The sequence below is a fragment of the Chiloscyllium plagiosum genome, unplaced genomic scaffold, assembly GCF_037043375.1.
Source record: "Chiloscyllium plagiosum isolate Xiang-an unplaced genomic scaffold, Cpla_swu_hap1 HiC_scaffold_23, whole genome shotgun sequence".
Lineage (NCBI taxonomy): Eukaryota > Metazoa > Chordata > Chondrichthyes > Orectolobiformes > Hemiscylliidae > Chiloscyllium > Chiloscyllium plagiosum.
The window spans coordinates 25,423,295-25,447,347 of record NW_028270161.1 but is presented as its reverse complement, the minus strand read 5'-3'; the positions used below and the strand labels follow the sequence as shown (position 1 = coordinate 25,447,347).

General features: G+C 41.0%; 1 protein-coding gene across 2 annotated transcripts in view; it reads right to left on the bottom strand.

Annotated features, from left to right (window-relative positions):
- sbf1 (SET binding factor 1) overlaps positions 1-24,053 on the bottom strand; it is a 200,780-nt gene that overhangs the window by 12,142 nt on the left and 164,585 nt on the right. The window contains exons 30-38 of one of the 2 annotated variants that reach the window (XM_087999478.1): positions 21,826-21,894; positions 16,159-16,343; positions 14,663-14,839; positions 14,417-14,518; positions 10,999-11,184; positions 2,685-2,811; positions 1,892-2,022; positions 942-1,175; positions 525-632 (exon numbers count right to left, since the gene is read on the bottom strand). In XM_087999478.1, coding sequence (XP_087855604.1) covers positions 525-632; positions 942-1,175; positions 1,892-2,022; positions 2,685-2,811; positions 10,999-11,184; positions 14,417-14,518; positions 14,663-14,839; positions 16,159-16,343; positions 21,826-21,894 — 1,319 coding nt within the window. The remainder of the gene's footprint in view (positions 1-524; positions 633-941; positions 1,176-1,891; positions 2,023-2,684; positions 2,812-10,998; positions 11,185-14,416; positions 14,519-14,662; positions 14,840-16,158; positions 16,344-21,825; positions 21,895-24,053) is intronic. The other variant, XM_087999479.1, reaches the window with a different exon arrangement.

Here is a 24,053-nt window from a genome sequence, read left to right as displayed (position 1 = left end):
TACGTCTAAGCTCTCAAATCCAACATGAAATTATAATATAATACGATCAGTCTTCCCCAGAGGATCCTATACTATAAGGTTACTAATTAACCTTGGCTCATGGTTGAATAATATATCTAAAATAGCCTGCTCTCAACTAGTTCCATACTTTAATGTTCTGGTCATGAATCTGCTCTTCAGACACTCCAGTTTACCAGAGTCTGTGCAAGGTTGAAATATTTTATCCCCCATGGAAATGGGTTTTCTCTGATTGATTGGTTGCCCTGTATGGATTTTACCCTGTGATTTGGAGACGTTCAGGGCTGGATTCACCCATTCTAATGCATTACAACTGACCTCTAGTTTTTTTGTCTTTTAAGAGTCACAGCCTCAACAATATTCTGGTACAATTCAATCATTGCCAAATCACAGCCACTGTCAAGCAAGATTTTAGTAACTCACCGTCAACTTTCAGTCAACTATGGACAGGCAATAAAACACAGTTCACATCCTGTGAACATAGTGAAGCTTATGTGCTGACTTACCTTACCCTCCTGCTTGGTCTCTGCTTGCTGGGTTGTTTTGATCTTATCCCAAGTTTCCCTCCATTTGTCTGGCACCTGGCCCAGCTCAGCCTCCAGCAACTGCATCTCCTGTTGGATGAAAGGAGAGATGAGGAGATTCCGGGCTATCCTTTCCATGGTGAGATTTATGCTCTGATTCCAAAGTATTGCCCAATCTAATTCATGGCCTAATCCTCCCAAATGTTGGACACAGGAAGCTATCTAGAGATGCAGTTTACCAACAATCAAGCACAAGGAAAAGTGATCAGGTTCATGGCCCTTAAGCCCAGATTAATGTCAAACATAAAGACAGTTGATCAGATACATAGCCCACTGCAGGTCATTCCTCAGACATTGTTTACATTTGAGTTTAAGTTGAGACTTGGGCATGAACTCTACCTCCAACAATTTGCTGATAGCATCAGGCATCGTCTTGTTTTGGTTGTCATAGCATGGCCAGACAATCTTGCGCTGTGCTTGAGCAGACATGGTGTCTGCTCTTTCCCCATCATCCACTTGTTCTCGTCGATTGTATACCAGCTCCCAATCATATGGTGGCCCTTCAGAAATGGTCTCATCAGTGTAATAATCCCAGACCTTCAGGTTGGAAATGTTAGCATATGGCCTCAGAACCTAGAGTTGAAAAGGAGATGGGTTTAGAAACCATTGGTGCAATTAAACTAACAGTTCATGGAGTTACAGGTCAGAGGGACAAGAGCAAGTCATTCTGCTTTTTGAGTCTCTTTTACCATTTAATTATGGTGGAACCATGACCCAATGTCACATGCCCAATTTTTCCACAGATCTTTTAATGCCATCTGTTAACAAAAATCTATCAATCTTGATTTAAAATTAACTGATGGATCAATTGCTTTTTGAAGATGCAAGTTCCAAATTATTACCACCCTTCATGTTGAAAAATCATGTCTAACTTCACTCAAGGCCTGGCTCTGATTTTTAGATTATTTCTCTAGTCTGAGAACCTCAACCAACAGAGTTTCTCTAATCATTCTGTTTCCCTTAAACTTCATCAAAGCTTAAACTTTAATCAAATTACCCCTTTTAATCTCATAAGTTTAATTTAATGAACTGTTAACACATCTATAAGAGAATAACATAGTACTGAGGATGTGATCTAACAAAATATTCACATAGCTATAGCATGGTTTCTAATTTTTCCCTTCTACCTCTCGAGATAAATTATTTTTTGTACCTATCTGTAACACTTCAATCATCTACATTCATGGAAACGGTAATAAGATCAATGATGATTGGGGTAGTATAAACAAAAACCATTTGGAATCATGTGGTACAATGAAATCCACCATCTCTACAAAGCTTCTCCTCACCTCGACATCCTCAGGTGCATACAGATAGTTGAAGAAGATTGGAGTTTTCTTACTCAGTCGGTCAATATAGTCCCACACAGACCTGTGGTTGTGTTGGTTCTTCCTTTCGCCTTTCTCTTCATACATCAGTCCTGTTGAATACAAATCAAAACTCAAAAGTACCCTGTAAAGCTGCATGTGGACTAGCCATATGGTTGCCTACAGAATAAAGTGAGACTTGGTGGATCAAATTCTGTTCCTTCATCATGGAATGATGAGACACATTTAGCTAAATCTCACAATTCTACTGCTTGCCTCTGGGATCTGGATTCAAATCAGTTCCCTGAAAAGGGAGGGGAGGGTGGTGAAAGACTCCATGAGCCTGTTTTACTTGGGATTTTTTGCACCTCAGACTACGTTTGAGAAAGGGTGTGTTGAATTTGATAACTAAGATTGATAAATATTTGAATCGCATTCTACCAGCAAAGAAACCTTCTGTTTTCCCAATAGAACATTTGATATATACTGAACTCCTTCAGTATATCATCCTGCACTGAATTGGGGCAGGACACAAAGGAAATGTTTTTTTTGCCTGGTGGCAGGAATAGGATTTTAGCCGACTCACCACTGTGGACCAACACAGGTCTCTGGAAAACTAAGAAAATAAATCAAAGCAATTCCCTCATTGCTGTCACCAGGACACCCTTTCAGAAACACAAGCCTGACATGTGCCATATATCTTCAATAAACCCACACACATCCATTCTAGTAACCAACAAAACAAATAAGACAAGCAGCTGGTTGTGGTTTTTACCAAGTTCGATCCTTTCATGGTCAGAGTCCAGTAAGAATGTTCGGAAGCGGTTAGAGACATGATGATATGCCAGGAATTTCAGATAGTACAAACTAAACTCAAACTCCATTGGAAACTGCAAATGAATCTGAAAAGGAGAGGAAGGAACAGTTAAAGGAGAAAACAATTGGCAAAGACTGAGAAAACTACCATTTGTTCACTTGGTGACAACTATTTCCGACTGAATCAGGGCTCTATAATTCAGTGACTAACAACATGGCCATTAGGGAGACCCCACAGAGTAACCTCACAAAGAGAGTTGCTCGACTTTGCCTGTGGAGTCAGGGAGGTGAAGAGAAATAAAGGATGTGCAAGTGATCAAGCCTAATTGGAGACACTGATTAAATAATTTGGTAAAAATCTAAAAACCACACAACACCAGGTTATAGACTAACAGGTTTATTTGGAAGTACTAGCTTTTAGAGTGCTGCTCCTTCCTCAGGTAGCTGTGAAGCAGGATCAGAAGACACAGAATTTATAGCAAAAGATTACAGTGTCATGCAACTGAAACGATATGTTAAACAGACCTAGATTGCTGTAAAGTCTTCTACCTTTTAGAATGAGTTGCAGGTTTTGGTTCACTAATATGTAAATCCCAGAACTTCTTTCAAATCATGTTCTCAAGAAAACATAGGATTTTTAAAAAAAAATAATATCTTAGCTCAAACAATGCATTAAAGGTGGGAGGTTAGAGTCTGTATGCATCCCAGCTTTGAGTCATACTGGTTCTATTTGCAAAGTAGAAATTTTAAAAATGTTAGATGGATTGACTGCCTGCAGATATTGCGCTTTTTGAGCAAAATAGAATGTATCTGCAATTGTAATTCTGCAAATGCTGATGAAGGAGCAGCGCTCTGAAATCTAGTACTTCCAAATAAACCTGTTGGACTTTATCCTGGAATTGTGTGATTTTTAACTTTGCCCACCCCAGCACCTCCACATCTTGATAAAAACCAGCTGAGACATTAGAAAAGCGAGACAAGCACCTCAACCACATTAATTGTTATGCCTCACTGGAATAGTGCTCTGGAAATCCAACCCCGCTATTTCCGGAGTTATCACAAAAGTACACAGTATTTTCTGCCTTTATTACCTAGGTTGAAAGAAAACACGGACCAGGTATTTGTGCTTAACAATGACTGTACATTACAAATAAAAATATTCTAGTGACAGATAAACAATTATGAACCATTGTTCTACTAGTTAAAACTCTAACTCACTTGCAAAAGACCCCTCTACACACCCACAGAAGAAAAACCCGTTTTGGGAAGGACTGGGGAAACAATTTTGTGGGGCCAGTCCACAGATTACATTTTGCCGATTAGAACAACGCTTCTCTATTTTCCTTCTCGAAGTATTTTCACTTGCTTGCAGGAGGTACAGAGTGACAGGGTCACACTTATAAATTCAAAGTCATAGCTTACAGCAACTGATGAAGGGAATTAAATTGGCTTTCAAATTTGAGATGCTTTTTAGTATGGAGCAGAAATGGCTCCTTCCCTTCCAGAGGTAAGGCAATGTCTGACCCTAACATTCAGAATCCCAAACTGTTCAGTTAACTGGCAGCCAATCACATAGTTATTGGCAGTCAAGAGTGTAGTGCTGGAAAAGCACAGAGGGTCAGGCAGCATCCGAGGAGCAAGTGGATCGACGTTTCTGGCGTAACGTTGATTCTCCTGCTCCTCAGATGCTGCCTGACCTGCTGTGCTTTTCCAGCACTACACTCGCGATGCTGATCTCCAGCATCAGCAATCCTCAATTTGTCCACATAGTTATTGGCAGACAAGAAGCCTTTGTCATTGATTACTTGATGGACTAGTGATCAGTTATCAGCTACTTGTTACCAGCAAACAGTTTTTAAAAATTCAGTTGAGAGATGTGGTTGTTGCTGGCTGACCAGTATTTATTGCCTGTCCCTAGATTACTTGAGAGGATCGTGGCAAGCTGTTATTAGGGAAGGAATTCCAGGACACTGACCCAGCAACAGTGAAGGAATGACGATATAAATTCAAAGTCAGGATGGTGAGTAGATTAGATTAGATTACTTACAGTGTGGAAACAGGCCCTTCGGCCCAACAAGTCCACACTGACCCGCCGAAGCGCAACCCACCCAGACCCATTCCCCTACATTTACCCCTTCACCTAACACTACGGGCAATTTAGCATGGCCAATTCACCTAACCTGCACATTTTTGGTCTGTGGGAGGAAACCGGAGCACCCGGAGGAAACCCACGCAGACACAGGGAGAATGTGCAAACTCCACACAGTCAGTCACCTGAGGCGGGAATTGAACCCGGGTCTCTGGCGCTGTGAGGCAGCAGTGCTAACCACTGTGCCACCGTGCCACCCACTTGTAGAGAACTTGCAGGTAATGGTATTCCCATGTACCTGCTGCCCTAGTCCTTCTAGATGGAAGTGGTCATGCATTTGGAAGGTGCTGTCTGACAATCTTTGGTGAATATATCTTGCAGTTAGTACACACTGCTGCTCCTGAGCGTCAGTAGTGGAGGGAGTGGAGGGAGTGGATCCTTATGGATGTAGTGCAAATTAAGCTTTGCCCTGGATGGTGTCAAGCTTCCTGAATGTTGTTGGAGCTGCACCCATTTAGGCAAGTGAAGAGTGTTCCATCACACTCCTGACTTGTGCCTTGTTGACAGTGGAGAGGCTTTGGGAAGTTAGTTGCCACAGTACTATTAGTGTCTGGCCTGTTCTTGTGACCACTGTGTGCATGTGACAAGTCCAGTTAAGTTTCTTGTCAATGGTAACCCCAAGAATGTTGATAGCGGGGGATTCAGTGATGGTAACACCACTGAATGTCAAGGAGCAGGCACTTGCCACCTGTCAACCCAAAGCCTGGATATTGTCCAGATCTTGTTGCATTTGGACATGGACTGCTTCAGTATCTGAGTCATAGTGAATGGTGCTGAACGTTATGCAATCATCAGCAAACATCCCTACTTCTGATCTTATGATGGAGGGTAGGTCATTGATGAAGCAACTGATTATGACTGGGCCTAGGACACCACCCTGAGGAACACCTGCAGAGATGTCTTGGTGTTGAGATGACTGACGTCCAACAACTACAATCATTTTCCAAATGTGCCAGGTACGACTCCAATCAGTGGAGAGTTTGCCCGATACCCATTGATTCTAGTTTTGCTCGGGCTCCTTGAGGCATTTTCTCAAATATGGCCCTGATATCAAGAGCAATCACTCTCATCTCATCTCTGGGATCAGTTCTTTTGTCCATGTTTGAACCAAGGCTGTAATGATGTCCTGGCAGAACCCAAACTGGGCATCACTGAGCAGGTGCTACTTGATAGTACTGTTGATGACATCTTCCATCATTTGACTGATGACCGAGAGTAGACTGATGGGGCAGTAACTGGCCGGATTGGATTTGTCCTGCTTTTTACATACGGGGCATACCTTGGGAAATGTTCCACATTGTCCGGTAGACCTCACTTTCTCCTTGTAACTGTACTGGAACAACTCAGCTAGGGGAGCTGTAGGTTTGAAGCACAAGTCTTCAGTACTATTGCTGGAGTTGCTGCAGGACCCATAGACTTTGCAGCACCCAGTGTCTCTAACTGACCTTGCAGGGTTGACTGGGCTGTTTCTGCCATTGTGTTTTCCGAGGCCAAGGTCCCTGGCAGGTGAACTGTCTGGTTTCATTTCTTCAAGACTTTGTAGGTATTGGTACAATTGAATGGCTTGCTAGGCCATTTCAGAGGACAAGTGAGAGTCAACCACATTGCTGAGGTTTCTGGAGTCACATGTAGGCCAGACCAGATGAGGATGGTAGATTTCCTTCCTTCCTCTGCTTTTCGCAGCAGAGAGCGGCGGGAGCTGGGCGGAAGTTCAGGCGGAGCGCAAAGCCGGTCGGGAAGGTAAGCGATTGCTATTAGAGTGGGTGTGTTCTAAACCCCAGGTCCTACAAAGTAGGGTCTCCCTCCCTCCCTCCCTCCTCCTCTAACCTAAATTAAGAGTCCACAGTCTTGCCACAAAAAGAGGGTCTAAGGAAGTTTGGATCGAAGAGTGAGGCTTCAGCTCAGTAGACTTTGACAAGGAGGTTAAATGAAGTGATTATGCCACTGTTGAAGAGGGTGAAGACATGACTGCCCAGCTGGTTCAGTGCGTTACGCACTTGATGTGGGAGGTCAACGACTCTGGTGTGCCTGGCTCGTATATGTGTGGAAAGTGTGTGCACATTCAGCTATTGACCGAGCATATTGCAGCGCTGATGAAAGAACTTGAGGACCTTAGGCTCATCCGAGAAAACGAGATCTTTCTGGACAAGACCTTCAGCGAGGTTATTACACCAATCATACCAGAAGAGAGCAGACGATGAGGAAGGCAGAGAGGAGACAGGTGCAAGAGACCCCGGGAGAAGTACCTGTCAGGAACAAGTTGAAGCTTTTGGAAACAGTAGAGACTGATGACACTGCCAGTTCGCAAGGCGACCAGGTCTGTCAATCAAAAGTTGGTGAGAATGCACGAAGCATTAGACATAAGATGGATGAGCTTGAGGCTCTTTTGGAAATTGGCAGATACGATATTGTGGGGATAACTGAGATGTGGCTTCAAGTGGACAGGGCCTGGGAAATGAATATTCAAGGCTACATGTGCTATCGTAAGGACAGACTGACGGGCAGAGGGGGTGGGGTGGCCTTGTTGGTAAGGGAGGATATTCAGTCCCTTGCGCGCGGGGGCCTAGAGTCAGGGGATGTAGAGTCAGTGTGGATAGAGCTGCAAAATTCTAAGGGTAAAAAGAGCCTCTGGGGAGTCATCTACAGGCCCCCAAACAGTAGTCTGGATGTCGGATGTAAGTTGAATCAGGAGCTGAAATTGGCCTGTCGCAAAGATGTTACTACAGTTGTTATGGGGGATTTTAACATGCAGATAGACTGGGAGAATCAGGATGGTATTGGACCTCAAGAAAGAGACTTTGTGGAGTGCCTCAGAGATGGATTCTTAGAGCAGTTGGTGCTGGAGCCGACCAGGGAGAAGGCAATTCTGGATCTGGTATTGTGTAACAAACCAGAATTGGTCAGAGACCTCGAAGTGAAGGAGCCATTGGGAAGTAGTGACCATAATACATTAAGCTTCAATCTGCAATTTGAGAGGGAGAGGGTACAGTCGGAAATGACAGTACTTCTGTTGAATAAAGGGAAGTATGGAGTTATGAGGGAGGAGCTGGCCAAAGTTCAATGGTGCAATACCTTAGCAGGGATGACTGTGGAGGAACAATGGTGGATATTTCTGTGTATAATGCAGAAGTTGCAGGATCAGTTCATTCCTAAAAGGAAGAATGATCCCAGGAGGAGGCATGGACGGCCGTGGCTGACGAGGGAAGTTATGAAACATATAAAGTTAAAAGAGAAAAAGTATAACATAGCAAAGATAAGTGGGAAAACTGAGGACTGGGAAGCTTTTAAAGAGCAACAGAGGATTACAAAGAAGGAAATACGCAGAGGAAAAATGAGGTACGAAGGTAAACTGGCCAATAATATAAAGGAGGATAGTAAAAGCTTTTTTAGGTATGTGCAAGGCAAAAAAATGGTTAGGACTAAAATTGGGCCCTTGAAGACAGAAACAGGGGAATATATTACGGGGAACAAAGAAATGGCAGAGGAATTAAATGGGTACTTCAGATCTGTGTTCACTGGGGAAGACACAAGCAATCTCCCTGAGGTAACAGTGGCTGAAGGACCTGAACTTAAGGGAATTTATATTTGCCAGGATTTGGTGTTGGAGAGACTGTTAGGTCTGAAGGTTGATAAGTCTCCGGGGCCTGATGGTCTGCATCCCAGGGTACTAAAGGAGGTGGCTCGGGAAATCGTGGATGCGTTGGTGATTTTTTTCCAGAGTCCGATAGATTCGGGGTCGGTTCCTGAGGATTGGAGGGTGGCTAATGTTATACCACTTTTTAAGAAAGGTGGGAGAGAGAAAGCAGGAAATTATAGACCAGTTAGTCTGACCTCAGTGGTGGGAAAGATGCTGGAGTCTATTATAAAGGATGAAATTACGGCACATCTGGATAGTAGTAACAGGATAGGACAGAGTCAGCATGGATTTATGAAGGGGAAATCATGCTTGACTAATCTTCTTGAAGTTTTTGAGGATGTAACTCTGAAGATGGACGAGGGAGATCCAGTAGATGTAGTGTACCTGGACTTTCAGAAAGCTTTTGATAAAGTCCCACACAGGAGGTTAGTGAGTAAAATTAGGGCGCATGGTATTGGGAGCAAAGTACTAGATTGGATTGAAAATTGGTTGGCTGATAGGAAACAAAGGGTAGTGATAAACGGCTCCATTTCGGAATGGCAGGCAGTGACCAGTGGGGTACCGCAGGGATCCGTGCTGGGACTGCAGCTTTTTACAATATATGTAAATGATATAGAAGATGGTATCAGCAATAACATTAGCAAATTTGCTGATGATACAAAGCTGGGTGGCAGGGTGAAATGTGATGAGGATGTTAGGAGATTACAGGGTGACCTGGACAAGTTAGGTGAGTGGGCAGATGCATGGCAGATGCAGTTTAATGTGGATAAATGTATGGATATCCACTTTGGTGGCAAGAACAGGAAGGCAGATTACTACCTCAATGGAATCAATTTAGGTAAAGGGGCAGTACAGAGAGATCTGGGTGTTCTTGTACACCAATCAATGAAGGCAAGCATGCAGGTACAGCAGGTAGTGAAGAAGGCTAATAGCATGCTGGCCTTCATAACAAGAGGAATTGAGTATAGAAGCTGTACAGGGCCCTGGTGAGACCACACCTGGAGTACTGTGTACAGTTCTAGTCTCCAAATTTGAGGAAAGACATTCTGGCTATTGAGGGAGTGCAGCGTAGTTTCACAAGGTCAATTCCTGGAATGGTGGGATTACCTTACACTGAAAGACTGAAGCGACTGGGCTTGTATACCCTTGAGTTTAGAAGACTGAGAGGGGATCTGATTGAAATATATAAGATTACGAAAGGATTGGACACTCTGGCAGCAGGAAACGTGTTTCCGCTGATGGGTGAGTGCCGAACCAGAGGACACAGCTTAAAAATACGGGGTAGACCATTTAGGACAGAGCTCAGGAGAAACTTCTTCACCCAGAGAGTGGTGGCTGTGTGGAATGCTCTGCCCCAGAGGGCAGTGGAGGCCCAGTCTCTGGATTCATTTAAGAAAGAGTTGGATAGAGCTCTCAAAGATAGTGGAATCAAGGATTATGGAGATAAGGCAGGAAGAGGATACTGATTAGGATTGATCAGCCATGATCATATTGAATGGCGGTGCAGGCTCCAAGGGCTGAATGGCCTACTCCTGCACCTATTGTCTATTGTCTACTAGTGAACCATATGGGGTCTTCCAACAATTGACAATGGTTTTCTGGTCATCAATAGATTCTTAATTCCAGATTTTAATTTTAAATCAAAATCAAACTCCACCATCTGCTGTGGTGGGATTCAAACCCTAGTCTCTAGAACATTAACTGAGTTTCTGGATTAATAGTCTATATATACCACAGGGCCTTCCCTATTATCCAGAGAACCATGGCTCCAGCTTATCTGTAACTAGACCTTCACCTACCTGCTTGTACAAACATCATTTAAAATGAGTGCCAGGTAATGTGTTTTTCTTGAAAAGTACAGTAATCCTTCAAATCTTGGCTTTTAAGCCAGTCCTTTTCCTATTTCAGTCACAAGTCAAAAACACAGAAAAATAGCAAGATATTTTTTGCACAGTACTCAAAATACAGGGTCTTAAAGGAGGAGACGAGATTACATCTTTTCTTCTCAGAAGGTTGTTGATCTTTGGAATTCTCTCCTCAAGAGGATAACGGAGACTGGGTTATAGAATATATTTCAAATGGAAGTAGACAGATATTTGACCTACAACTAAGTCCAGCATCTGGGGAGGGGAGAGGCAAGGCAGTAAAAATGGAATTGAGGCCCTGTTCAGATCAGTTGAATGGTGGAGCAAGTTCATGAGACTGAAGGATCTACTTTTGTTCTTGTTATGTATGAGGTAACAAAAAAAAAAAATCGGTAAAGTTTGTGACTACAAGGATGTAGCAAACTTCCTTCAATGGGCTAGTTACAAAAATCAATGAAATTCAGTTCCAATTTTAGTCACTGATCCTCACTTTATATTAGTAACCACAAGCTAATGCTAAATTATTGAGTGTATCTACTTGATGGATTAGCTACATTGCAGTACAATCTAACTTCACAGTGGAGATGCTGAAGAGTTAGCTGCTACCTTACGATGCACGTACCTGATGCACACAGTCCAGAAATTGCAAGAAAACAGGGATGAAACCACTGCTCTGACTGGCCATTGTCTGCGCACCACGATGGCTGAAACGATGCCCAAATGATAGCCACTCCTTCTCCACTAGAAGGCGGAAGCCTTCCAATGTCCTGTAATGCTGGTCAGACAACAACTGGACCAAGGACACCACCTGGAGAGAATTCAAAGGTAATTCAGTAATCTGTTTCCAAAATAAGATGGCAAATTTGTACTGGGGGGGACTGCTAGTGGGAATTCTTAAGTCAACCCTCCCTTTTAAACATAACCTTTTCCCTTCTATCTCATTTGCTTAGCTAAACTCCCCTTAACTGTATCTTACTCTATTAGTCTCAACTGTTCTTTGTGCTAGAAGTCCCACATTCTAGCCAGTCTTAGAAAAGAAGTTTCACTTGAATTCCACATTGCAAAACTTAATGATAATCTTAGAATGCTTAACTTTGATTTTTCTCAAGTGGAAGCATCTTCTCCATATCTACCCAACAGACCAGTTCATCATTTTGAAGGCTTCTGTTAGGTTACCTGGAAAGAATAAGCTCCAACTTGTTTAATTCTTCTGAGGAAGATTAACTTCTCAGTTCTGATATCATCCTTGCAAACCTTATTTTGTACCTTTTCCAATGCCTCCATGTCCTTTCTAAAACAAACAGATCAGAACTGTTTGCAGCATTCTGATATGGTCCACACAAGTTAAGATTTTGTATATGTTTTCAATTTTTGCAGATTTTAATTAAATGAAAATAAAACCTCTTTTCAGCAACTTGTAATTGGACAGCATCTTTCACATCCATATAAGCAACCCAAAGCATTTAACAGCCAATTAAAAGCTCTTGAAATATGGTCACTGTTGTTATATGGGGGACATGGCAGTCAATTTGGACTCATTAAGCTCTTTCAAAACAGCTATGAGAGCATGATTGAGGGATAAATATCGATTAGGAAATACAAAATCTTCTTATAATACCACTGAGATTTTGTAGATCCACCCAAAAAACCATTCCATAAAATACAACTTGTCTGATAGTTACTGCCAGTAGCCAAACATTTACTATATTTGCTACAGATGCAGCATCAACCTTCAATCTCCCAGTATGTCTCTTCTCATAATTTACTGTCTTTCCTTATTCCATGTAAGGTGCCCCATCAACAAATAATGAAAGGATAATTCATGCTGGAACCAAGGAACAGCTCATGGAGAATGCCCAATATAAATGTTTTGTTGTAAGCGATTTGTGAAATGCCTTCCTTGTGATAACAGTGGCCTGATGGATAAATGTAAATCTCATAGATAGTGAGTTAGATTAATCAAGGAGGCCTGAATCCTCATTGCTGATCTGTGTCAGGGCAGCAGATAGACAAATATAGGGTACTGTGAACAGTAATAGTCAAAGTTTCTGTCTTTTGTGCTGGAAATACCTGCATTGGGGCAATCATACACCACCAATCATATGTGTGGGTATTCTAGAGCATCTAGTATTTCAGCATACCATCAAGATTGACACCTTAGGCAAAAGTAGTGAGAAAGCTCATGACCATGCACTCTAAATCCCAACAATCAACAACTCCAACAGGTAAGGAGAATTCAAAAGAAACACACATTCCTTTTGCTGGATGTAGGTTTGCTTGTTGGAGCTGGAAAGTTCATTTTTAGATGTTTCTTCACCATACTAGGTAACATCTTCAGTGGGTCTCCGGATGAAGCACTGGTGGTGTAGCCCGCATTCTATTTGTGTGTTTGGGTTTCCTAGGGTTGGTGATATCAAATCCTGTGGTGACTTCATTTCCTACAGTGACATTATTTCCAGTTCTTTTTCTCATGGGTTGGTAAATAAGATCGTCAATGTGTTTGTTGATAGAATCCTGGTTGGAATGCTATACTTCTAGGAATTCTCGTGCGTGACTTTTTTTGGCTTGTCCTAGGATGGATGTGTTGTCCCAGTCGAAGTGGTGTTCTTCCTCACCCATATCTAAGGATAGTGGTGAGAGTGAGTCATGTCTTTTTGTGGCTAGTTGATGCTCATGTATCCTGGTGGCTACTTTCCTGCCTGTTTGTCCAATGCAGTGCTTGTTACAGTTCTTGCAAGGTATTTTGTAACCTTGCAAAAATTTCTCAGTAGCATTGGAAACAACACTGAAAGACAACCAAATCACAGAAGGAACCCAGCAAACCATCAGACAGGCAGTCACACCAACATTAAGCAGGAAAACAGAAGGAAACACACTTAATACACAAGAAAGGAAAGCACTAGAAAGACTTTTAAAAAAAAGATAAAAACATTGTTATTCTACCTCCAGACAAAGGACGCTTGACAGTCATTTTAAATCAACGAGGTAAAAACAATGCAGATGCTGGAAACCAGATTCTGGATTAGTGGTGCTGGAAGAGCACAACAGTTCAGGCAGCATTCAAGGAGTAGCGAAATCGATGTTTCGGGCAAAAGCCCTTCATCAGGAATGATTTCATTATTTCAATGAGCCACCACACACTGCAGCACAAAGGAACTACGCAGAAAATCACTTACAGTGCATTCACAAAAAGAACAGGTACCCAATGAACACAAATTTCTCAGCAACAAACCCAAACAAGCAGAGAAAACACGTCCAGAAACCCTAGCCACTCTCCACTACATCAAAGGTATCTCAGAAATGACTGCCAGACTTCTCAGACCCCTCAGCATCATGATAGTCCACAAACCCACCAACACAGCAGTTAATGAACTTGAAAGAACCTATACAGACAACAAGCAAAACTAATGTCATTTACAAAATACCTTGCAAGAACTGTAACAAACACACTACATTAGACAAACAGGCAGAAAACTAACCATCAGGATACATGAACATCAACTTGCCACAAAAAGACATGATACACTCTCACTAGTATCCTTACAGATGGATGAGGAAGTCACTACTTTGACTGGGACAACACACCCATCCTAGGACAAGCCAAACAGAGACACATACGAGAATTCCTAGATGCATGGCATTCCAACTGGAATTCTATCAATAAGCACATTGACCCAGATCCCATTTACCACCACCTGAGAAGAACAGAAAATGACATCACCATAGGAAATGATGTCACCTCAGCAAAATGATGTCAACCCTAGGAAAGCCAAACATATAAATAGAAACCAGGCTACACCACCAGTGCTTCATCCAGAGGCTCACTGAAGATGTTACCTCGTATGGTGATGAAACTTCTGAAAATGAACCTTCCAGCGCAGCGAGCAAATCTACATCCAGAACCTCAATCTTCTCAAAACTCGATATTCCTTTTACTTACAAATGCAGAAAAATTACAACATGCAGAGGTAATCACTCAGTGAAGCCTTTTTTTTTATATTAAGTCTGCAGGACAAAGTTTGATAACTGACAGCAGGTACCTGAGTGGTTACATCCCAGCCATCCTCCAGACTGATCAGCACCGAGGATCCATTGTCCAATAACTCGACAATCAATACAGAGACCTGGAGCAACCGGTGCAGCTAGCAACAAGAAAATAGAGTGATGAGAGCAGGGTAAAAGGAGAATGAGAGGATGAAAGTGATAGGGGACAAGAGATCAGGCATAAGTTAGGAAAGGGCAGGTGAGAGGATGCAGTCAGGTTAGGAGGGAGTGCCCTGAAATACCTGAGAGAGCCATTCAGATTCCTCCAACAAACGGTAGTAGGACTGATTAGGATCAACGGGTGCAGAACTTGGCAAGCAAGCCTTCATTAACTTCTTAAAGCTGGTCTTTACATGTCGGATATCAGTTATCTCAATGGGGACAAGTTCCCACTGTTGTAATGGATCTTGTTTTGCTCCCTGTTCAAAGGATTTTAAAAATATTTTTAATCAACTTGTCCAGGCATGTTATGATGCAATTGTGCCCACATCCACCAATTCCTCAGGAAGTTCATTCTACATGCAAACCAACAGGTGTACAAACTTTGCCCCTCAGATCTTTTCTCCATCTTTTCCTCTCACCTTAAAAATATGCCGAGTCTTGAAATCTCGCATCTTTTGGAAAAGACACCAACCATTAACCCGATCTCTACCACACATAATTTTATAAACTTCTGTCAGGTCACCTCTCGACCTCCTATGCTCCAGTGAAAATGTCCCAGTCCATCCAGCCTTTCTTTATAACTCAAACCTTCCACACCCAGACAACATCCTGGTAAATCTCTTCTGAGCCCTCGCCAGTTTAATAATATGCTTTCTAATAACTGAACAACCAGAACTGGACACAGAGGCCTCACCAATGCCCTATATGACCTCAACATAATTTCTAAACTCAAAGGACTGAGGAATAAAGACAATACCTCGCATCTATCCAAATCGAACCCCATCTACCATTTTTAAATCCATTGGCCATTTCATCAAGATCTCTTCGTAATCTTAGAAAACTTCTTCACCGTCTACTATGCCATCAGTCTTGGTGTTGCCCACGGACTTCCTAACCATGCCTTCTATATTCTCATCCAAATCATTTACAAAAATGACAAATAAAAGAGGATCCAGATCCGATCCCTTTTGAACACCACTGGTGACAGGCCTCCAGTCCAAGAAACAAACCTCCTCCATCACACTATCTCCAGCCATTAAGCCAATTATGTATCCAATTAGCAAGCTCATCCTGAATCCCATGTGACCCAACTTCATTAATTCGTCTACCATGCAGAACTTTGTTGAAGGCTTTACTGAAGACCAAGTAAATTCTGGGACAAACCAGATATTCAGGGATTTGGACCTTAAAGAACTTGTACTCAGCAGAGAGGACCCAGTTTTCTCCCCCTGTCACACGCTCATTAATAGCCATTTGACAGCTCTATTTCTCTTTCATTGCAATTAGCAACCCTTTTTGTCTTTTGCACTGGACTTCCACACTGTCCGTTCCTCACCACTCCTTTGAGCTCCTTTCAATTCTGAAGAAATCATGTTTGTCTTTGTTTTTAAAAATCTACTTCTTCAGAGGGGCTATTAACAACTCTGTGGCAAGTAGGTCTTGAACCCAGGCCTCCTGGCCCACAGTTAGGGACATTAACATTATATTTCTCCCTCCACAGTGCCAGACCTGCCGAGGGTTCACATTTTCTGTGTTTGTTCAGCATCCACAGTATTTAGCTTTTCATATTACACACCTTTAGCTGGGACTTTTCTCCAATAATGTACAAGCCTGCGCGTGACTGGCGCAAGTAATGAGACTCTGATGGGCCCCCATTAGCCTGTGGAGACAACGTTTCTTTGCCTGCAAGCCGGACTCCTACATCTAAATTTAGGGAATAAGCACTGAGTCGTCCACTGCCTCGAATGCTTCCCCATTTTCCTAGAAGAGAAAGAAATAAAACTATTATCTTTCAGTTATCACTTCTCAAATTACCATAAATGAAGAATGCAGTGAAATCGTCAGAATCATTCACTCCAGTTCTCTGTCTCAGTGCGGTGCAGGGCTATGGATCTGGACCCAGACACTATGGAGCAGACAGGTGGTGAGAATGAGAGATGTAACTGCAGATTACACAATGTTGGAGTGGGACTTTTGTGGAGCACTTAAAGCTCAACAATGAATCACCAAGGTTCCAAAATGCTGTTCCAATCATGAGAATTCATACAACTATGAATGCTTTGTTAATGTCTCCACTTTTCTGAATTAGAATTATTTATATTCTCTTGGAGGACAAAATTAAGAAACGCTTTAAAAATAGGAAAACAATTCTTAACGTTTTATTTCAGACAAAGTTTGAAAGTTAACACTAGAGTTAATGGGATAAGCCTTAAGGAAATATCACCTTCATACTTTCAACAATTTCTTCTCCATTAAACCCAGAAAAGATCTGAGGCAAGCAGAGGCAACAAAACCTGACTCAGCTGCTAATGCTGAAGTAGGTTAAGCAGGAACAATGGCTGTGAAGGTCAAGCCACTGACAGAAGACAATGACAGAAGACAAAGACAGATGATTTCTTCATTAGTAAGGGAATCAAGAGTTTATATGGAGAAGGCAGGAAAACGGAGTTGAAAAACAAATGGCAAAGCTGATAGGGCTAAATGGCCTAATTCTGCTCCAATATCTTATGGTCTCAGATCTCCTGGCATGCTCTCTTCCTTTCAGACAAGGGCAATGAGATTGTGAATTTGTGTCATGACTGTTTAGGATCTTATGTATTAAGTAGTATTTTGATGTGCACTTGCTATCCTTAGGCATACAAGGCTATGAGACAAATTCTGAAAAATGGGATTAGAATATTAGGTGTGTTTTTTTTGACTGGCACAGTCACAATGGGCCAAAGGGCCTTTTCTGTGCCATATATCCATATGACCATTTTGTTAAATAATCAAATCACCTCTAGCTCTACCAAACTCCAACAAAAACAAGCTCTGCCTGTCCATTGTTTCCTCATAAGAAAACCTGCTCATTCCAGTTATCAACCTAGTAAACCTTTCAACCACCTCCAATCATTTACATCTTTCTTCAAATAAGGGGTCCAAAACTACACAGTATTGAGATATGGTCTCACCAATACCTGTACAACTGAAGCATAACCTCCTTATTTTTATGCCCAATTCTTCTCATAACATAGGATAATATTCAATTTGTTTGTTTCATTAAGTACTTTTTATGTCTCGTGTTCCAGATCACACTGCACCTCGAAATTCTGAAGTTATTCACCTCATATATAATACTTTAGTTTATTCTTCCCAGCAAAGTTAACATCACATTTTCCTAAATTGTACTCCATTTGTCAGATATTTGCCTGCCTACTCAACCTAGATCAGTCTGCATTCGTGCTATGCCATTCTCACAACATACTTTCCTACCTAACTTGGGTATTACCAGCCTTTAATCCCTTCATCTAAGTCAAGTGATATACATTCTTAAAATTTGATGTGCCAACACAGATCCCACCCTCATCATATTCTGTCAATCTGAAAAAAAGCCATTCATCTAGACTCTGACTGCCAGAAATAAATCTTCTATCCACACGAGTACGTTTCCCCCTAGACCATGATCTCCTACATTGCATAATAACCTTTCTGGAACATTGTCAAATTTCTCCTGGAAATGAAAGGACAACACCTCACAGGGTTCCCCTTTATCCACAGCACATTATTCATTGAATTCCAATAATTTGGTTGAATAGAATTTCCCTTTCACAAATCCATGCTGACTCTTCCCAATTACCTTGGGATTTTCCAATTGTCCAGTTATAACGTCCTTAACCCCCTTCCCTCAGACTAACAGTCCACTGTTTCCTGTTATCTGTCTCCCTCCCTTATTCAATGGGGATGCTATATTACCTACTTTCCATATAACATTAGAATGTAATATAAAGGATGTGATAAATTAATATTTAGGAAACAATAGCAAATTTTGGTAGAGTCAAAAGAAATCATGTTTGACAAACTTGGAAATTTTTTTTTAAGGATGCTGCTTGTAGCATATCAAAAGAGAACTAGTGGATGCGGTTTATTTGGATCTTCCGAAGTCATCTGCTCAAGCCCCAAATAGAACATAATAAATAAAATTAAATTGTGGGATTGGGAAATGTACTGTGGATTTAGAATTGCTTAATGGACAGAAAGTTGCAAACAGTTAAAAGATCATTCTTAAGATGGCAGATTGTTACAAGTGGGGTGCCAGAAGGGTGAGTACAAGATTCACAACTGCTCAGAACCTATGCAAACGATTTGTACGTGGGCACCAATTGTAAGATTTCCAAATTTACTGATGTCACAAAACTGGCTGGGAATGCAAGTTAGCTTCAAAAGAACTTGGACAACTAAGTGACTCAGCATGTACATGACAGATGGAATATTGTGTGAATAAGTATCAAGTTATTCACTTCAGTAGGAAAAAAAAAGGGAAAATACTTCTTGAACAGTGAGGGGCTGGGAAGTGCAGGTGTCCAAATCGATCTGGACGTCCTTGTCAGTGTGTCACGACAAACATATCGCTGTAGTAAGCAATTAAGGCAGCAAACGGCACACTTATATTCATTTCAAAGGGATTCGAGTACATAAGTAAAGATGTCACAGTTGTATAGAGTCTTGATGAAGCTAGAATCTAGAATACAGTAGCGCCTTGACTTACGAACTTAATTCGTTCCGGGACCCGGTTCGCGAACCGAAAAGTTCGCGAACTGAATCAATTTTTCCCATTGTTCGGATAGGGTTCACAGCGCACGCGCCAAAGACGAACTGCTCGTACCTTCATTCGTATTTTGAATTTTGTACGTATGTTGAAGCAAATTTTTATGCACAATGCTGTTCGTAAACCGATTTGTTCGTGAACGGGGTCGTTCGTATGTCGAGGCGCTACTGTATTGTGAAAAGATTTGGTCTTCTTTTCTGGGGAAGATTATAATTGCTACAGCAGGATTTCAACAAGGGCTCAAAATATTAATCCCCAAGATAGTTTTATGTGGAGAGATTGAGGAAATTGAATCTCTTTACTAAAATTTCAAAGATTGAGAGGAGATCGCATTTAAACTTCAAACCTATACAGAACATACAGGATGGATGCAAATATGATGTTCTCTTACTCATGATGCGAGAACCAGGGTACACAATTTCAGAGGAAGTAGTAGGTCATTGAAGACTGAGATGAAGATACAACATCTCTCTCTTTGACATTTAACGTCTTCAACACCATGTCCCACTATCAACATCCTGGCAGTGAGCACTAATTAAAATTGGACTATCTGTATAAATACTGCAGCTACAACAGCAGTTCAGTGACTCATCTCCTTACTCCCCACTGCCTGTCCACCATCTCCAAGGCACAAGACAGGAGTGTGTTGCAGCTCCATCAAATCTCAAGAGCAAAATCAATTGCAAGTTTCTCTCCAAGCCACACATCAGCTAGCTTGGAATTATATAAACATTCATTGGCATAGTTCAAAATTCTTAATGCTTAGCAGCACTGTAGGTGTACAAATCCCCCACATCGCGCCATGAATTGCAGCAGTTGAACAAGACTGCTCATTGTAGGGATAAGCAACAAATACTGATCTAACCAGTGGTGCCCATATTTCATGAATGAATAATGGGCTTCTGTTTTTCAAAGTTGTATCAGTGTTCATTCACTTTCTTAATCTATGTTCTACACTCCATACTTTCATTTTTATTTATAAGTTCAGTGATACCTCTTCTGACTCTACAATTAGCGGTGTAATCTGCACTTCTCAAGTTATTGATCTTCAATCTGTTCTAGATTTTCTGAATCTCTAAAGACAGCTTAATTACATGGGTTGAATAGTTTCTGGGAATCATCACATTGCTGACACACTCTTAATTGGGAATCTGACGAGTTGCTATTAAGTCCCATCGCTACTAACTGATTTTCAATATAAATTCTAAATTAACTTAGGTTACCAAATCCATAAAAACAAATACTCAGGTAGATCTATTCATGAATTAAGAATAGTGAAGGCACAGTAAAGTTGCACAGAACCTTGGATGAACCATACTTAGATCTGGAGAGCAGTTCTGGTCTCCATAACCATATGTGGTGAGTGCTCAGAAAAAAAATGTTGATAAGAGAATTGAGAGGCCATATTATACCTCAATCGGGAAAGATAGAAAATGTCGGAGAGTCGTTTTATGAAGATGACTAAAGAGTGTCCTGACTACAGTTTTTAAGATTATGGAAAGATTGGGTGGGGATAGATGTAGAAATGACACTTTCACATGAAGACACAACAAGAAATCATAAAATAAAATCAAAATGGCCCAGGAATCCAACAGAAAATTCAGGTGAAATATCTTTAACAGAGAGTAGTTAGAATACAAAGCTAATTATCACAAGGAGTAATTGAGATAACAGCACTGATGCATTTATGGGAAACCTGATAAATGCAGATAAGGAACAGTGAAAGGAGGAAAAACGAATAAAGGCTTGAAACATTTGGACCAAACAATCAGTTTGTGTCATAAATATTGTTTAACTGAGCAAACAGTCTGCCAGTGAAGCAGATTTCGAGGGCAGGGCAATAACTGTACAAATATACACAAATCTCATTGATGACACTAAGATGAAAACTCAATACATTAATACGTTATTTTCCAATATTTTTCATAATGAAATACAATAAATTACAACATTAACATTAGCAGCAAGGAACTTACAGCATTCCTGAAGTACAGACTGAGGAATTGGGGTATAAATCATGCATCTCTATCACCTCCACTGGCAAGAAGGTGGAATTACAGTAATAAATTTATGCAGGCAATTTTCAATATAAATCAATTGATAAGAGGGAATGTTAACATGGGGAAGAAAAGGCTGGTCATGAGTTGGTGTTTACCGATACAAGCTTTAATATATTATTCATATTACAAGGACAGTTGAACACAAATACGGAAAACTTATCCTAGCGGTGGTCATTGAGAGATTAATGTTCACATCAGTTCACTCACTCAGTAAAAGCTGAAAGGTATAACTAAGTTAGTTAGTCAAAAATCTCACAACACCAGGTTACAGTCCAACAGTTTATTCGAAACTATGTTTTTACAGGCACCTACCTGAGGAAGGAGCAGGGAGGGGTTCCGAAAACTTGTGATTTCAAATAAACCTATTGGACTATAAATCGGTGTCGTGTGATTTTTGACTTTGTCCAGACCAGTCCATCACCAGCATCTTCACATCATAAGTTAGTTAGGTGAGTGGAATAGAAGATAAGGTTGGTACAGCAAATGGTCTCAGTTAATACAGGCGGTAACAGGTTAATATCTGTGTTATTCTTGGTGTTAGCTTTCTAAAACACAAGCTTCAAAATGGTTACTTTCCTTGTGCTTAAACACACAATACCTTGAGGGCTTTCTCTCCCCTTCGCTATGGCCCTCGGATTTGCCAGAGTGATAACCCTGCCACTGTGACCTAACATTGAGAAGGCACAGCACAAGAAAAAAAATTTGATAACTTCTTCCAGGAATATGAGAGCACAAGATGACAATAACACATGTGAGAATGCACAACAGTCATTAGGCATCAACCAGTTTAGCTAAAAACATATCACACAGTGTGGAGCTCTGAAAGAAAGTTTATCAACCTGAAATGTTAACACACTCTTTATCAGTGCTTAGATTGCAAAGCATGTACAGCACCTCCCAAGCTTTGCCTTTGTATTACAGTTACTGGACAGCCATATCTCTCTCCATTTAAACATTTGTTACAATAACTTAGTGACATCAACAAAACTCATTACAAGCAGATAGTGGGCACAGAATAAATCCATCACTGTCAGTAGTGGTACAGTGAAATGCACTACAGTCTGGCAATGGGCACGATGAAAACTAGTACAATCTGGTACTGTTCACACAAATGCACTACAGTCAAGTACTAGGCACACTGAAATCCACTTTAGTATGGTGCAGGGTACATTGAAATGCACTGCAGTGTAAAGACTATGTATATCATTTTCTATATTACTACTCATGGTCTGAAATGGGAAAAGACTGTTAAAAACTAAAAGATTACGGAGAGGATTATTACACTTTTTAAAACAAGTTACCTGACATTCATTGTAAACAACATTTGTAATGTTGTTTATTAAAACAATGTTGGAGATTACTACAGATGAAATGGAGCCATTTGTACTGGTCTGTGCATGAAGGTAGATTCAGCTGACAACACCTAGTTAATTAGTCTGTGGATTACAGATTGGTTATTGATGGCAAAAACCACCTGCCTACCAACAATTAGTGATCAGCTCCCATGTAGCTGAACAACTTGTGGATGTGAATACTTAGTAAGATATCATCAGACTTGCAAGAGGGAAGCAACTCCCGTTTCCTCTGCAGTAAAAGCCACCTCAAGCCCAAACAAAGACAGTTTACATCCCATCATTACTTGCTGTAAGCTATTGCTCTTAACTAGGAAGTCAGAGACTGTGCAAGTGTGAACCTGTAACCTGTGTCTCCTGCAAGCAAGTACCTGGCATAGGAAGATCCAGAAGCCCACCCTGACAAGCCAAAACGATCATCTCAGTGAACTCTATGAACATTGGTCACTGAATTGATTTTCCAGTCTTCTCTCTGTCCATAACACCCATGCTGCTTTTTGATACTCTGTTTCTGCCTGTATCTGTATGTTAAGGGAGTTTGAAAAGGGTGGGAATGAGAGTTTTAACTAGTAGGGCTATATGTTGACAATTCATAATTGTATACTCATAGCTAGAAACTATTCATTTGCAATAAATAATCATTAATACAGAAGCTTGGTGTGTGCCATCAATCTGAGTTAAAAAAGATTCAAAGTGGGGAATTTTGCACACTTCTATAAAATCATTAAATGTTGTGATTACTCCAGGAACAGCAGGACTCAAATTCCAGTTCACTGCACCAGTAACAAATATTTAGGGCTCACTTATGTTATGAAGGTAGAGGTGTGCATTGTACCTTTAAGACAGAGGGGAAGCAGGTGAGGACTGACTGAAAGCAGAGTGTGCTGAACAATTTAAAAATGGAACATTTGGTTGACACAAATCGCTGATTCTGTGTTGCCATGGTACAAAAACAAATTCAAATTTGGCCAGTTTAAATTATGGCCCAGAAACAAAATCCAATTAAAATTGAATTTAGTCTTTTGATGATATCAAACCAATGAAACGATCTGATGTTTTGGGGTATAAAACTGAATATTTTGAATGGTTAGAGGGTTAACAGCGACCAAGCACCAACAAGTACAGACCTCTATCCAAACAGCTCTCTGAAAGGTACCTGTCTATAAGAAAAGTTGTGCACCAGAAGACCGAAGAAAAGACGACCCTTTTTTGTAAATCTTAATCGGGATTTTTTTTAAAAAATCAGACCAGAATTACAGAGTGAGAGGTAAAAGATAGGTTTAAGAGAAAGGAGTTGAAAATAGTTATCTAGTATTTTCTTTTGGACTTAAAGAATAAAACTTTTAATTTCTACTTTAAATAGTGAGATCGGAGATAGTGTTCTTTGCCTCTCGAAATTTAACAGATTACGGCGTGAGGTGAGCTTCTCTGTGTGTTGGGCTTAAATTAGCAGAGGGGTTTACCTCGTGTCATA